The sequence below is a fragment of the Urocampus carinirostris genome, chromosome 2 (genome assembly GCF_059441175.1).
Source record: "Urocampus carinirostris isolate Australia breed hairy pipefish chromosome 2, RoL_Ucar_1.0, whole genome shotgun sequence".
In the NCBI taxonomy this organism is placed as follows: Eukaryota; Metazoa; Chordata; class Actinopteri; order Syngnathiformes; family Syngnathidae; genus Urocampus; species Urocampus carinirostris.
Window position 1 is genome coordinate 29,095,258 of NC_142350.1, and position 15,457 is coordinate 29,110,714.

A 15,457-nucleotide genomic window follows, 5' to 3' on the forward strand; every position below is an offset into this window, starting at 1 on the left:
TTGGACAATTTTGTGGACTACCTGGAAGCAAGTATAAAACTTGCACGAGTTGTGCATGCTTTAGGAGGGCTTTGGTCCAAAAAAGTCTTTGACTGACAGCAGAATAACAACAAGGAAGTATCTTCGAAACCAAACATCAGTGAAAGTCCGGCACACACTGCAAAACAGCATTTATGAAATACTTTCAGTCGAACGCCACAATGTTAACAACATGGGTGGAACTGATTTGTAGCAACAGAAACTCGACAAAGGCACAATAACAACTGGCGGACTTTAATGAGCTGAGTCGTTCCTGACATGATGCTGCTGTTCCTCATCTTCTTCTCTTTATTGTTCTCTCCAGGTGAGTTGATTAGAATTAGAATTGTCTTTATTGTCGTTGATATCAATGTTGTAAAACATTAAATGCAATGAGATTTGACATGGCACTCCAGGGTAAAACATAATATAGAGAGTAGTTCTGAAGTTATTTTTATGTAGTATTTCCATAGTAGTGCTTTCTTCGTACTTCTGTAGTACTTTTGTTGTAGAAGTAGATTTTTTGCTGTGATATTTTCGTAGTAATTTTGTATTATTACAGTCGTTTTATAAAAAGTATTTTTTTTCATCATCTCTGTTGTATTTTGTAGTGTTTCGATATTAGAATGTTTGTTGTATATCTGTAGTATTTCTGTTGTATTTTTGTAGTACAGTGTTACTGTAGTTTATTTTTGTGATATTTCCATGGGAGATTTTTTATAGTATTGCTATAAGTGTAATTTGCAATATGTCTGTTGTAATCCTCTTGTATAGTATTTTTGTAGTAATATTTCTATTTTCATATTATAGTATCATGTAAAGGTATTTTTTTGGTATTTCAGTAGAAGTTCAGTCAAAGCAGTATGTTGGTGGTATTTTTGTAAAATATTTGTAATATTTTCACAGTATTATTTTAGTCATATTTCTTTCATATTTTTGTAATATTAATGCAGTTGTCTCTTTGTGGTATTTTTTGAATAAATACTTCTGTAGTAGCATTTTGTAATATAGTATTACTGTAGTAGTAATTCTATATTTTTTTATTTTCAGAATGAAGGTAAAATAATATATGAGGTCCCAGTTTTTAAGCACTATATTTGATATATAGTTTTGTAGTTATTGTGTAGAATTTTTGTTGTATTTCTGTAGAAGTATTTTTGAGTGTACACACAATGGGGACAATGTTGGCACCAAAATAGTTAACGACTCTTGGGGACCCTCTAGTGGTTGCAAGGCCCTAAGCAGCCGCTTCGCTCACTTAAGCTTTGGGCCAGTTCTCTATATACTGTATATATATTTTCACAACTTCGTGTAACAGTATAAACAAAAGGAGAAATTAACCCAAAATTGTCGCAAGATATGTTTTCACAGTTCTGTGCGTTCATTTAGGGTGGTGATGGCCCTGGGGAAGAAGTTGTCTCTGAGTCGGTTTGTCCATGTTTTGAAGGACCTGTAGCGCCTACCTGAGAGCAAAAGGTCAAAAGAGGTGGCCGGGGTGGGAATGGTCTTCTATAATGATAATGGCTGTTACAGTATCACAAGCCTACAATGTCTTATAGACTGGCTAGAGAGCAGTCGGTGATCTTTTGGGCTGTGTTGATTGTTCATTGAATTTTTTTTTCCCCATGTCTTGCTGTTGATCACCCCTCTCGAGGGATATGACCAGGGTAGATAGATGTTTTTCCTGTTCACTGTTGTTCTCCCAGGATACCACATGGTGATCCCATACTCCAAAATGTTTTACTTAAATGATAATATTTCTCAGTCCTTACCTTATGTTAATTTCAGTTATCAGGGCATATTTCGTGTTTAAAATCTATAAAATATGTTGTGTCCCAGTGTGAACATCACAAAAATGAAAAAAAAAAAGAAAGTACTGCATATATAAACTGCAGAAAAATGAACCACATTTGGACTCATTTTAATGATGTTGATTGAACAGTGCATTCAATCTTTCAATTGACTGTTGGTCTTTAACTTTTTGTTTTATTTATTTTCATTTGTATTTTTCTGTGTTTAAATTGGTTAAAAACAATAGTTTAATAGTTAATTGTTTAGCCTTTTGTTATATAATTATATCACTGAAGAGTTTATATTTTAAATTTTCCTTTTCAGGGATTTTGTGTTGTTTGATTTTAAATCTGTTTAAAAAAAAAATTATATTTTACATTTTCGACATCGCTACATTTTTTCATAGATCTGTGAATGTTGTCTTTAATATTTCATGTGTTTTGCGGGGATCCACTGCAAAACCTATGCAATTACTAAATAATTTAGTGTATTAAGTTTTATTATTATTGATTATATATAATCAAAAAATGGAAAACAAATCTGAGCTGTTAGGGAGCTAAAAGGGCCGGTGTTGTGCCCCGGCTCTTGTCGGTGAGTCGAGCCAAAGAGGCATGTTTTCGAATTAGAGCAGTCCGCTTGGGTGCGACCAGTAGGGGTCGGTGACGCTTCACATGGAAACGCCATAATGAAAAGTCACCAGACCAGGCCTCGTGGTGTCATTTTCACGCACTGAAAAATAACTAAATCTTGCTTTATTGCGTGGCATATAAAGTCAGACTGCCAAGAAACAGTGCAACGGCAGTCATTTCAAGCATTTTCAAGTATGTCACCCAAAATTCAAAGATCTTCCTGACCTTGAAAACACATTCAAATACAAGCATTTTCAAACATTTCAAACACCCGCACAAACACTGGAGACTAGGAAACCATGGCTATTGTATTTTGAAGGCAATTCATAGTGTTGTGGATACTTGATGAATCCATACCTGTTCTACTTGCAGTGCTCTTACTGAGCTGTTACGTGTGCAATTCCACACCCAAGAATGACGAGTGCAACACAAGCACGCAGCGATGTCAACAACCTCTGGACACCTGCATGACAATCGTCGACTCTTTCGGTACCGATCCGACTGGCAACTCCAAAAGCACAGCCGTCATTCCATTTCACAATTTTCGTGTCATGCAGGTCAAATGAAGGCCATTGTAAAACAGTGCGCCAGCCGGGCCACGTGCAACGGAGCTGCGTCTACCGCTTATGTGGATGCTGAAGGGAACGGAAACGCGGTCACCTGCTGCAACAGTTTCAATTTGTGCAATTTTAGCGCAGGAAAGTCTGTAAGAGCGCAAGGACTCAGCTTGGTGATAATGCTGGTAGCTACCGGCACGCTACTCTGGACAAATTGAGGTCATGCTGGCATTAAACAAAGGACAAGAAACAGCTCGGTTTCTGCTATCACGGTACACTTGTTTCCTAAAACTGACGACGACAACCTACTCAAGGCTGACTTGACTTGTTTTGTTTTATTTTCTCATGTTCGAAATAAAGAATAATTAATTCATTCATTCGTTCATTCAAAGGCCGACCGACAAGGGTTTTTTAGGGCCGATAACCAATACTTGGTGATTTTCATTTGCTGTAGAAGCTTTAAAAAATGGTGCGAGGAATTTTTAATAATACAGAGAAAAAACAAAGAATATTTGTTAGAAATTCAAATCAAACATTAATAGCTATCTGATCCGTAAATCATAATTTTAACAACACTAACATGACTAATATTTTACTAAAACAAAAAACTAGGCTGAGCAGCAACGTGTAAAAAGGAACAAAAAAATATATTTTTTAATACAAGAAATTAAAAGAAAGATGTCAATACAAATAACGTCACCTAAATTAACACAAAAAATGCAAAATGCAATCAAGATTTCAACAGAGCTTCTGAATTGAAAGGTGTAGGCACTTTAGTGTGCTTTTTATGCTCTCTCAATCATTAACACACACGCTTAATTGACGAACTAATGTTACGATAAGAGCCAACACGTCAGTCTCCACCTGAAGGTGCTTTCCTAAAACGACTACACTTTTTACGCTATCTCTTGATCACACACACACTTTTCTACCACAGACTAAAATCTCAATTATTATCAGCGATCTTGATTCAAAGGCATGTTGCGACTTAAGAGTTAGCAAAGCTGGCTCTGTTTACTCGCCTGGAACGTTATTCTTCCTGCTTCGGTGGCATTGCCCCTCCCATCGCTTACCCAATCAGAAGGCGTGGGGTGACTAGCGTACAAGGAGAGAGGGAGAGAGCGTCCCGGCTGCATTTGAGCTTGAATAATAGGCTTGTCAAATAAATAAAAATCCGATATCCGTCAAATTCCCAAACATCGGTGCCGATAATCGGCCCAACAAATTAATCGTTCGACCTCTACAACCTTTGACACGATCTCACATTCGATTCAGTTCAAACGGGAAAACTTGCTTTAGTTATATGCTAACCACTGTAATTCTAATTATGTATTTTTGCAATAGGCTCCATTGAGTTTACCTGGGACACAATTTTTCTGCGTAATTTTTATTTCATTTTTACCTGCGATTAAACAAGAAGGAAGACAAAATAAAAACCAGTGTTCACTATTACGACTTCTGTACAATTGACCAGTGATGCACACCAGCACAGTTTACAATATAACAACAAGAGCAGATTTACACAAAAACGAAAGATAAAATAAATTGTTTATTTAACATTTGTAACCTTATAACACCCAGGTGCTGATTGGCTGGCTAGACGTGATCATCAAACCTGGGACTCACACTACTCTTGATTCATTTTAGTGCTGTGCAAATACGCTCTCTTCCATTCCACTGTGTCCCGTCACACATGTGGACTTTTGTGTTCTCAGTTCATTTCTTGAGTTTGCAAGACGACGTTCCAGTTTAGTGGCTCGATCACATCACTCCGTGACCTGGCCGCAGATCTGATGGCATGGGGAGGATGAAAGTGAAACAAAGAGGAAATCCTCACTGCAGACCATCATTTTCTTCCTCCTCAATGCTCTGCTGGGGTTGAAAGTGGATGAGCTGTCCATTCAGACAAAGACTGTGAGTCACGACAAAGAACAAACTCGTTGAAGACTGAGGTGGCTTCATATAAAATATTTCAAACCTGCTCAGACTGGAGCTGAATGAGGAAGACAACAGAAAAAAGAGTTTTAAAAAAAAAATACATTTAGAGTTTTGCATCGTGTCCTTATTTTCTCATTTGTGTGCTATAAATAAAAGCAGGCTTGAGGGAGAATGATGGAAGAAAATAGGCACGAAAACAGAAAGGTTTCGGTGTCGCGAAATCTGCAGACATGCTGGAGTCTATTTCTTGTGATATGAGAAGCTCAAAAGAGTTGGCTTCTGATGGCTTGGTTGACTCCAACGATCTCAACTGATTCGGAGTCAATACAACATCAACAGTAATGGGCTCGTCCATTGCGTTTTCTTTTGAAACCATCCGATTACACCTTTCTTTCCCCAGTTTTCCTCAGTTTAGTGCGCAAAGATGACCAATCCGTGATTCAGGAATCGTTTTTTTTCAGTTCTTTAAAAAAAATCTCACAGTGGTGCAGAATTAAATAAGAGATCAGCTTCTTGGTTACCTGCCCCAACCCAATAGTCTGGTTTTTTTTTGGATGGAAAATTCCGACGACACTCGCTGATAAGTAGATGGCTCAAGCGGTCTGAAGATCGCTTGTGGTGCTAATGTGGTCTGGATTGGGCCATCATCTTAAGCCGGGATTGGTCAATGACATCGAGGAGATTTTTAGCATCCACGGCCAAGGCGTGAGCAGCTGTTAACATCTGCTTCTTGTAGTCTTGCTGAAGACTGAATGGAAGAAGAAGACATATCAGCTACAATATGTTGTAATAGTGAAATGTGTCACTGCATTTATAATCCGAGTTTTCAGCAATAACCTTTTTATTATTTCAGTCATTTACATCTCCTTTATTTGGTTATTTCCACTTAATGATTATTGATATAAAGAGAATAAAATTATTTACTGTGTGTTATAATCTCCAGTTTCACATGGTGTTTTTAGTTTTTAGTCCTTGAGTTAAATTAGTTCAAGCCAGACTTGGTCTGGACAAAGGACTGGTGCGAAGCATGAATTTGGGGAGATAAGTTTCATTTTTTTCATAGCCTACTGTGTTTTACCCTCTGGTATATACTGTAAATAATTGTCAGACATTTTGAAGGGGCACCTGTGAAACCACACAACCTTGTTCTGTACTCACAAGCCCAATATATTCTTTTTCGTTTATTTTATTTGTTCTATTTTAATGAAAATCTTTACAGAACTGCTCCTCCAGCTTTAGTTTTTACCTGTCTCTTAATTCAGATTTGAACATGTGGGGAAGGTATGTCCCCCTTCAATCACAAACTCTTAAAAGGTTGAGTCTAAAATAACCCAAACTGGCTGAATAATTAAGAAATGCACTAATGGTTTGCACATACCCCTAAAGATTGGGTCTGATGTTTTACAAACCTCATAAGGCAGTCTTATACACAATAACAAAAAACAGGTGTATTTATAGATCAAACCAAAACAACGAAAACTAATGAAAAAATAAATAAAAAAACCAACAACAACTGAAACAAACCCAAAATAACAAAACTAGCATTTTGACACAATATTTATATATATAAAAATGTGTGTTTTGAACCTCCGGATTTTGAAATTTCTTTATAACAACTCAAAAAACGGACATCATTGGACAGAAAAAAAACAACAAAAACTGAACAATTGAGAAACTTTGAGAAAAAAACACCGAAAGGGACTTTTTGAACCAAATAGCCCAAAGACCAAAGTATTGGATTGGTAAAAGTTTTCTTTGCCAAATTGGGTTGATTTTGACTGAGGTGTTTTGTGAATGCGGTTTTAAAAAGTAGATAACAAAGGACTAAATAACAAAGCAATTCAATAACTCACTTATATTACTGTTATCAATTTTGAATTCCTTTTCCACGCTCCATTTATCATGTGTTTCCCCCCAAAGTTCTGTCATTTTGAACATTTAAATTTGACTTGGGTTACAGTGTCCCGATTGTGCGGTTTAATGTTAAATACCAACCTTGTCATCACATACTGCTGAGCCAACTTCATTTTTCCAATCAGTTCTGCCAAGTCTGAGTTCAAAAGCTTTTGAGCCATCTCAATCTGCAAACGAAAAAAATGATGTGTTTGTACGTGTATCTGCTGAAAACGTGTGCGTCATTACCTCTCTGTGCGTGCTGGCTGGAAGTTGTGGTAAGGTTTCATCTACCGTGGCCAACAATGTCCTTAACGCAAGTCCCACATCCTAAAAACAGGAAACCACATTATTTTTTTTACTATGAGATGCACAGTTTTGATAGATAAGCCAGCAACTCAGATGACCTCAATTTGCTCCGAAAACTGAACAATTTTAATCTGAATCAAAGTATTTAAAAGATAATCTGATTTATCGGAAAAATTAGACGGGGAAAAACCGGCACCACCTTGATTGCTTGCTCGAAACTGTGAAAAGCTGATCTACTACCTTTCAAACATTCAAACCATGCAGTTTATTTTTAAGTGACTGTAAAAAAGGCAATGGCTGATTTAATGAGTAGATTTAAAAAGCAGGTGCATACCAGACAAAATGAGAGATTGTTTCCAGGTATACACAGCAACTTTATAAGCCCCAATAACAAAAATCCAAATCACATTATTTGGGATCAAAGTCAAATTGCAAACAGAGTTTCTCTCAGTCACCTTGACCATGGGAACGTATTCCTCGGGGGGAGCCGGCTGAATCTTGCTGGACATCTCGATCACAGCTTTAACCAATCCCGTCACGTTTTCGTATACTTTGTCGTTGGAGCGGTCCAGATTGGCAGTAGGAGGCGGGCTGATCTCTTGAGGCTGAAGCTAAGCCAAGTCAAGTACAAACATCCATGAGTGTTGTGTTTAAAAGTATTTGCCCCATACACCACCCCCCCTCCAAAGAACTTTTAGGCACATTGCTAAAAGTTCAGGCTTCAAACACAGATAAACAAATTCTAAATATTTTCTATGTCTCAACCACATGCCCAATCGTGAAAAGAATCCAAATTTATTCAACATTTTATATTGTGCTAACAAATAAAAAATTGAAAGGTACACGTTGCAAAAATATTGGACTATTTGAGTTAATACTTTGTACAACCTCCTTTTGCTGCAATCACAGCCACAAGTATTTTGGGGTATGTCTCTATAGGTTTTGCACATCTTAAATCAGAAATATTTGCCCATTCTTCATGACCAAACAACTTGAGTTCCTAAGGGTTTAATGGTGATCGTTTGAGCACAGCATTTTTTAACTCTTTTTAAAAATTCTCTATAGGACTGAGGTTGGGACTTTGGCTTGGACATTCTAACACCTTAGTATTGTTGGTTTACAACCATTCCATTGTGGATTTTGCTTTATGTTTAGGGTCGTTATCCTGTTGCTTGGTGAACCTAGCATTCTCAGGTCTCTTGCAGTCTCCAACAGATTTTCTGCCAAATTCGCCCAGAATTTGCCACATTACATCTTCCCATCAACTCTAAATATCTTACCAGTCCCTGCTAAAAAAATACACCAGAGGATGTTGCTGCCACCACCATGTTTGACAGTGGGGATGAGATTTTCAGGGTGATGTGCAGCGTTACTCTTACACCAAATGTAACGCTTAGCATTCAGCCCAAAAAGTTCAATTTTGGTCTCAATTGACCAGACTTTTCCACATGTTATTTGTGTCTCCCACGTGGCTTGCAAACGCCAAACGCACATTTTCAATGTAGTTTTTCTACTTGCAACTCTTCCATAAAAGGGCAGATTTATGTAGAGTATAACTAATATTTGTTTGATGCACAGATTGTCCCACATCAGCTCTGTATGCCTACAGGTAAACAATTGCGATTAGTGAACTACTTGAGCTATAATCTGCCATCAGATCATTTTGCTTGTTTTAAGTATTAATTCTTTTATCATTTTCAAAAATAAAACGTTCAAAATACAGTACGATACAAAAGTATTCAAAATACATGAGTAACACAACATAAATAATCTAATGAGCAAAATTATCCACCAGTAAAACAAGCTTTTTTCTCTCTTTTTGTGTAGTTTCCATAAATTAAAGAACACCCTGGTGAGTCATCATCTCAATTTAATTTACAATCTCACCTACCCCTCAAAGTTTCCGCCACAATTTAAAAATTACCGCGCTAAAGCAACTCTCACACACATTATTTGGATATAAAACTGACTAATCAGCTTGCGTTCCTAAATCTACTTTTAAATAGTTTTTACGTGCATTCTTGTTCTTTGCGTGAGACTCAATATATTCCACAATTTCTGGTTACGACCTAAATATTTTCAGAATGAAAACAGATCTGCAATTAAAAGACCACCATGTAGAGCAGGACAACAGGTGAGCACACAATATGCTGATCCCGTAATTAAACAGGACAACAAATACCATCTGCTCACCTCAGACAAGCAACTGTTTGAAAACAGGCAGCTGTGTTATTAAATTTTGAGAGCGGCAGAAAGTTAATATTGTTAGAAAAACTTCATACTAGCTGGAGAAAAGACACGATCACCTACAAATCAATCTTGTAAAAACAATGCATGAAAAAGGAGGTTGAAAATGTACTTAGGAATCAGTAGAAAGTTTTTATTGTGTGAGACAAAGAATATACTGCGGCGGGCGGGCGGACAAACACATGGACATGCAGCTTACCCGCCATGGCTGGGGGTCAACAATAAGGAAGAGTACAGGAGAAGGAAGAGAAGTAAGATTGGGTTCAGGCAAAACAAAACAGGACATTATTTGGATTGGGAAATAGTAAAACATGCTCTGTACAGAATTCATTGAGTGCTTTTGATTGATGTAGACATTTAGGTGAACAACAACTTGGAGATTGAAGCAAACTTTCTTGCATACCTTCACCCCATCATTGTAACTGTCAGCAGTGTTCAGACCGGCCAGACTGCAGCCTTGGCTCTGAGCCCCAGGTCGTGGCGGTTTCCTTGGGGGGGCCACAAGCTCTGCAGGAAAGAAAATCTCCTTAGTTGTGTGGTGAAGTAAAAGCCGTTTATTTTATAACTGTGTAGGCTTGAATCACACTGGATTTAACGCTAAGGTATAGAAAAATATACTAAAGCTTGACATTGGTTTTCTGAGACGGAATTATGTTGCTGAAACATGCACTGTACTGAATAAGACAGAGTCTGTTGGATGGACACACATCTGTAGCGGTATGAAGTAAACTTAAACACCATACAATTAAATGTACACTTTAGGGGTTTAAATGGAAAGAGGAAAACACTGCGGTCAAAAGAACTATAATTTCAAAGTTACAGGCATGTATATTACCTGCTTTGCCAACGGGCTGGTAGATGTGCTGGTTTCCCGTCTGCAAAAACAAACACACCAACAATCTTCTAGGTTAGGAAGAATGCACCCGAAAGTAGAAGCTTGAGAGGATATTCAACTTCATAGGCAAAACTACACGTCTTGGAAAAGAACAGAATCCAAGTTAATGTTCAAATCACCCGGCACTTAATCTTTTCATTAGCTGCTAAGTGCGTGGTCTATCGTAATGTTACATGAATGTAAAAATGTTGTGTGGCCTCACGCACATAAAAATGAACAGGCGCAGACCTCTGAAGCATTCCTTGACAAATTGTTGGATGCAAACCTAAAATAAAGCAATTTGGAAGTTGGAGTTCTAAAGTGCAGGTTGATTATTTGACTACTCGTGCAAAGAAAAAGAAGCAACGGTTGAGAAAAGTTTTCGTGCAATGGGAGACTTGTGGATTCACAACCACAGACACCCCAAGATATTTGACGACAGTAACACAAACCCTAAATAGGAGGGAGATTTTTCCCCCCTACAAACCACATTCTCTAAGAGGAGGCGGTCGCGCAGTGTGATGAATTACAGAGACAGAAATACTTGGTTGCCAAGGGCAACATTTGACTCAATGGCATCTGTCTCTAAGAAATAAAAATGTAAACATTTTCATGTAAGTGTTATCATTGTTGACATGGTAAATCATATAATGCATTATCCAGAAAAGAAAACATTACAAGCCTTTTCTAATATTATTTCCAGGAGAAGGAGGGGGATTGCGTTGTATGGTTAGAGTTTCATACAAAATGATTGATAAAAGCGGTCACAGATGAGACAACAGAGGGCCTGATCTAAAAATAGCTCACTAGTGATGGAACATTGTAATTTTGATGTGTGGTGATAAATAAAAAAATGTAACTTCAGAAGTATGCATCAAACTGGTAGCAATTGAATCTATCAGTACTCAATCTCAACAATAAAAGTATTAGTGACCCCTGAGGTAAAGTAGAGTTAGAAACACCTCAAGGTGGAAATAAAGAAAAGAAAAATAAACAACCGGAGCCTTGTACAGGATAGACCAGTAGCTATACATGAGTATTCAACTATGGTACAAAAATGTACACCATGCTCTGGGTCACACTTAAACATGGAGATGTATACCTGTGACCTCATTGCAAGAACAGGTTGTTGACTCCGGGTCTAAACACAGCTTCAATTGAAGTTACCCAAGTGGGATTTTCCTGTGACGTCATGCTTCACACTTGGAATAGTTTAATGGCCTTTTTTTTCTGGGTGTAATTGCAGGTGGCTAGATTTGGTAAGAACCCAGTAAACGAGCACAGTGTGGAAACACAAGACATTTGCAAATGGTTTGGTGTTTATGCAATGGGTTTCTATTAATAACCACCCGCAATGTGGGAATCCTCTGACCCCTCGTTGCTGACAGCAGCAAAAATGGGTTACTTCCTGTCCCTTTGCCGTAACGAAAATAGACACATGCTGACACCAATTTGAAGCAAGATCGACCGGAACGTGACTCATTCATCTACAAAAAAAAAAATTGTTTATTTTACTGCCAACCTTTTTCCTGTTGCATGAGTGTTATAAGAGATCATAAAATGATACAATTATGTTTGAGAAATTCTACCAGAAAACAGATGAGCCAAAACTGGTTGTTACTGAGCACCATGTAACATTAATATCCTTTTAAATGTGACAGCAAGTGGCAACAGGGCAACCCTCTGAAATGGAAAAAAACAGGTGGATTTTCTCGCTTAATACGCATTATTAATCAGTAAGCGGCGCTTGGACTTGTTTGACTGCATGGACGATACTTTAAAATTGGTATGAACATGCTTATTAGTTTACTGCTATTGAACATTGCTGACAGCAGATCATTTGTTGTATTATTTTTTCTACTAGGTGCCAGATTTAATCTATTGACTTGATTCAGATTCAGATTTACTTTATTGTCATTCGTATACACGTGTATACAGAACGAAATGTCGATACATCTGACTCGCACAGTTTCTTTGAACGTCAGCCGGGATAGATAAGATTAACGATTCAGATTTTAGACAATAAATAATTTCACATATAAAATATGAGACCTGTTTGCAGAAATGTTGTCAAATCCCAGATCTAAAGCAAATAATAAAGAACAGTAAGATACACATGAAAATTGCAATTCAATGTATCTTGTGTATTTTATGCAATAATACCCCCATCTATCCAACCAGTATTCTTTCTTTTGCAACAATGCTGCTTTCAAGCTATTGCTTTTAAAAGCAAACAAATCCCAAATGAAGCAGAAAACAATGGAGCGACTTACTGGTGGCTGGAGTACACCATCGTCTCTGTCCAGACTCCCCCGGGAATTTCTGGTTTCAGGTTTCTAAGCACATAAAAATGACAAGAATTGCTCAACATTGCCCAAATGGGCATTCAAATAACACTCCTGTAAACGGAAAACAAATACAGCAAGACACTAAATCTAATTAATCTCATATCGTATGAGGCTAAGATTGTTCACCTACAAATTGTTTAAACAATGCATTTTAGGAAGAGCAAATGTGGTATTGTATAAATCCGAAGACCAATGCAACATATTATCCAAAAACGCAAAGCACACATGCTTGGACCAATGCCAATACAATTGTGTCCCTACTCAAAACAAGCAACCTTCCAGTGATGATCCAAATTCAACAAACATGAACATACAATCCCATTTCTGCTCCTACCAGCTGTCCAAGGCAGGACTTGAAGACCAGCATAGCAATGGAATTCATATATATTGCCTAAAGCGACGAGTCTAGCACTGCGGACTTCCGAGCTTTATCCTTATGTGTGCCAGCAGGTTAACGTGGAAAATACAGCTAAGACTCTAGCGCACTTTTATATGACCGTAAAGGAGAGTGGTGGAAAGCAGAAAAGGGATGGATCATGCGGTCACGTCGACCACTTTCTCCTCAAAAGCCAAGCTTTTCTCCTCTTTCTCACCCCTCCCTGAAGGTACTGTATCATAAAACCAGACTGCAAACTACACACGATTATTTCCTGTACTTGCATGTCGTCACTTAGTGGTTGTGTGTGTTGACTAGACTGTCAGATTATCCAAGACTATCATTATTTTGGAATTCACACAAGCCCCACTTACTTACAAACACACAAAAAAACATATGTATGCAAAACCGTAGAAACTTGCATATTAGCCGTTTAAGTACAATTTCAATTTTTTTGTGAGCAGAGGCAGCCTTATGCGATTTGTGTAAACCATGTTACAATAATTGCATTCAAAATAAAATTAAAAAAACAACACAAGTGTATAATTTGCCACTATCTTACATGTTTAACAGTAAAAGCCTAGATTGTAGCCATTCTTGGTGAACAAACGTATTCTGTTTACAAGCAAGTAACTATGCAACATCTCCAATTAGGAGCAATTCTGAATAATTTAAAAGAAAATACATCGCCTCATGTCAGAGGATAACAACATCTGATATCTGCAGATGGTAACAGAATCTTTTGGAAAATAACGTTCATCTTGAGATTAAAGTCTCCTTCCCAATCCAACATATATGGGAGGGAACATGCTAGGTGCTCATTTCCAGTTAATAATTGCTTCAAAAGTACAGTGCAGTGTTTTGTTTTTAGATGCGAGTTTTCTTAGTGAATGAGATGATTTTAACAAATAGAAACATTGATATGGGAACCAAAAAGGGAGACAACAACTAAAAAATGAAAAGCAAGCAAGACAGTGTTTCCATTCATGGTCCAATAAAACATTTCAAGTTCACACTTTAACATAGTAAAATATTTAATAGGGGAGAGCGGGTACAGCTGTAAGACAGGAGCAATTGTAACAGTCAAAGTTTGACCAATTGGAAGAGTTTTATTGATGCCACTGATATAGGATACTCTCTTTTTGTTTTGGCCTCATACAAGACAATTGAAGACTCTGAGGGACATTGTCTCAATTTTCTGGTCAAACAACACAGTTAATTGCAAGATTTCAAACGTTTTCTTTGTCGCTGTTTTTGAGTCATGTGAAATATGCTAAAGATTAACACATTTTTGGCACATGGCTGCAAAACCCACATTCTTGGCTTCAATCCTATGTTTTTTTTTCATGCTAACTAACAACCACATGGAGAGAAGCTCAAAAATGGCTGATAGGTACAGGGACAGTTGTAACACAGCCAAAATGACAACTTCTACATTATCTGGATGGACAAATACAAGGGCAAAGAAAAAATGGGTGCAGTGTTTTAATTGCAAGCAATTTGCCACTGAAGGCTGCACCGCAGGCACTGGTTTAAACATTCGCCACAGCTGCTTGTCAAGTCAAGTCAAGTCAAGTCATTTTTATTTGTATAGCCCTAAATCACGAAGAGTCTCAAAGGGCTTCACAGAATATTACACTATATTACACAGACTATTTTTCAGCCGACGAGAAGAGTAGGTTATTCATATGCTATGGAGTAGAAGTGAGTTTTAAGCTTAGATTTAAACATTCCCACTGAGGTTGCAGATCGGATCTCAGAGGGAAGAGCATTCCACAGCATCGGTGCCCGGATGGAGAACGCTCTCGAACCAGCAGAACACTTGTCAGGATCTAAAAAGCTAATTTGTAACAACAAATCACACTGTGACAACTGTCCACTAGCAGTATAACAACCTAACCTGGTACTGGCTACGGTTGTAACCAATGTTCCCTGTAATTTTCCATGGGTCTGAGCGTTCACACAAAGTCGGTGAGCAACGCTTGAAACAACAGTGAGCAACAACAATCCCTAGTGTGGCAACTAAGTCGTTACCAAACATGTCCAAAACTTACATTTTGCTGAGTTTCCGGCAATGTAATTTTTTTTGCATTATTAATATATTATTGCAAAGGTTGTATGGCCTACAAACGTCATTTGTTTTTACAAAAATTCTTGCACAAGATTTCAATTTCTTTTTTTTCCTGGTATCTTTTTGTTGCATAATACTAACATTTTTGGGGGCTTATTTAGTTGGTTGCACGATACATTTTTTAGTGGAAGTACAATGTTGGCAACAAGATTGACTTGGTATAATTGGAAATTATTTGAATGCAACACAAACTTTTCCTTCTTTTTCCCTTTTTCCCCTATTTTTTCCCCTATTTTTTTTTTAAATTCCTTTAGAAGAAATCTCATTGTGTTTATTTCTTCCTGGCTGTTACTTTTTTCTTTTTGTCTTTTTTCTTTGTTTCTTTTTTTTCTGGCTTTTTTCTGAA

General features: G+C 37.5%; 2 protein-coding genes across 8 annotated transcripts in view; one reads left to right on the forward strand and one right to left on the reverse strand.

Annotated features, from left to right (window-relative positions):
* Positions 1-194: 194 nt before the first annotated feature.
* Positions 195-3,368, forward strand: LOC148371604 (uncharacterized). Of its 2 annotated transcripts, none has more exons than XM_088326154.1 (3): positions 195-343; positions 2,811-2,927; positions 2,996-3,368. In XM_088326154.1, the coding sequence occupies exons 1-3, from the start codon at positions 298-300 to the stop codon at positions 3,211-3,213; spliced, it is 381 nt and encodes a 126-aa protein (XP_088182280.1). In that variant the 5' UTR covers positions 195-297; the 3' UTR covers positions 3,214-3,368. The 2 variants fall into 2 exon arrangements, with proteins under 2 accessions (XP_088182280.1, XP_088182281.1); XM_088326155.1 differs by lacking the exon at positions 195-343 and adding an exon at positions 2,476-2,630.
* Positions 3,369-4,366: 998 nt separating this feature from the next.
* The window catches only part of LOC148371605 (focal adhesion kinase 1-like), a 58,379-nt gene continuing 47,288 nt past the window's right edge, over positions 4,367-15,457 (reverse strand). For all 6 annotated transcript variants that reach the window (XM_088326152.1, XM_088326153.1, XM_088326148.1 and 3 more), the window contains 7 exons: positions 12,530-12,592; positions 10,218-10,257; positions 9,786-9,889; positions 7,591-7,746; positions 7,076-7,156; positions 6,929-7,014; positions 4,367-5,681 (listed from right to left, as the gene is read on the reverse strand). In XM_088326152.1, the coding sequence (XP_088182278.1) occupies positions 5,555-5,681; positions 6,929-7,014; positions 7,076-7,156; positions 7,591-7,746; positions 9,786-9,889; positions 10,218-10,257; positions 12,530-12,592 (657 nt within the window). In that variant the 3' untranslated portion in view covers positions 4,367-5,554. The remainder of the gene's footprint in view (positions 5,682-6,928; positions 7,015-7,075; positions 7,157-7,590; positions 7,747-9,785; positions 9,890-10,217; positions 10,258-12,529; positions 12,593-15,457) is intronic.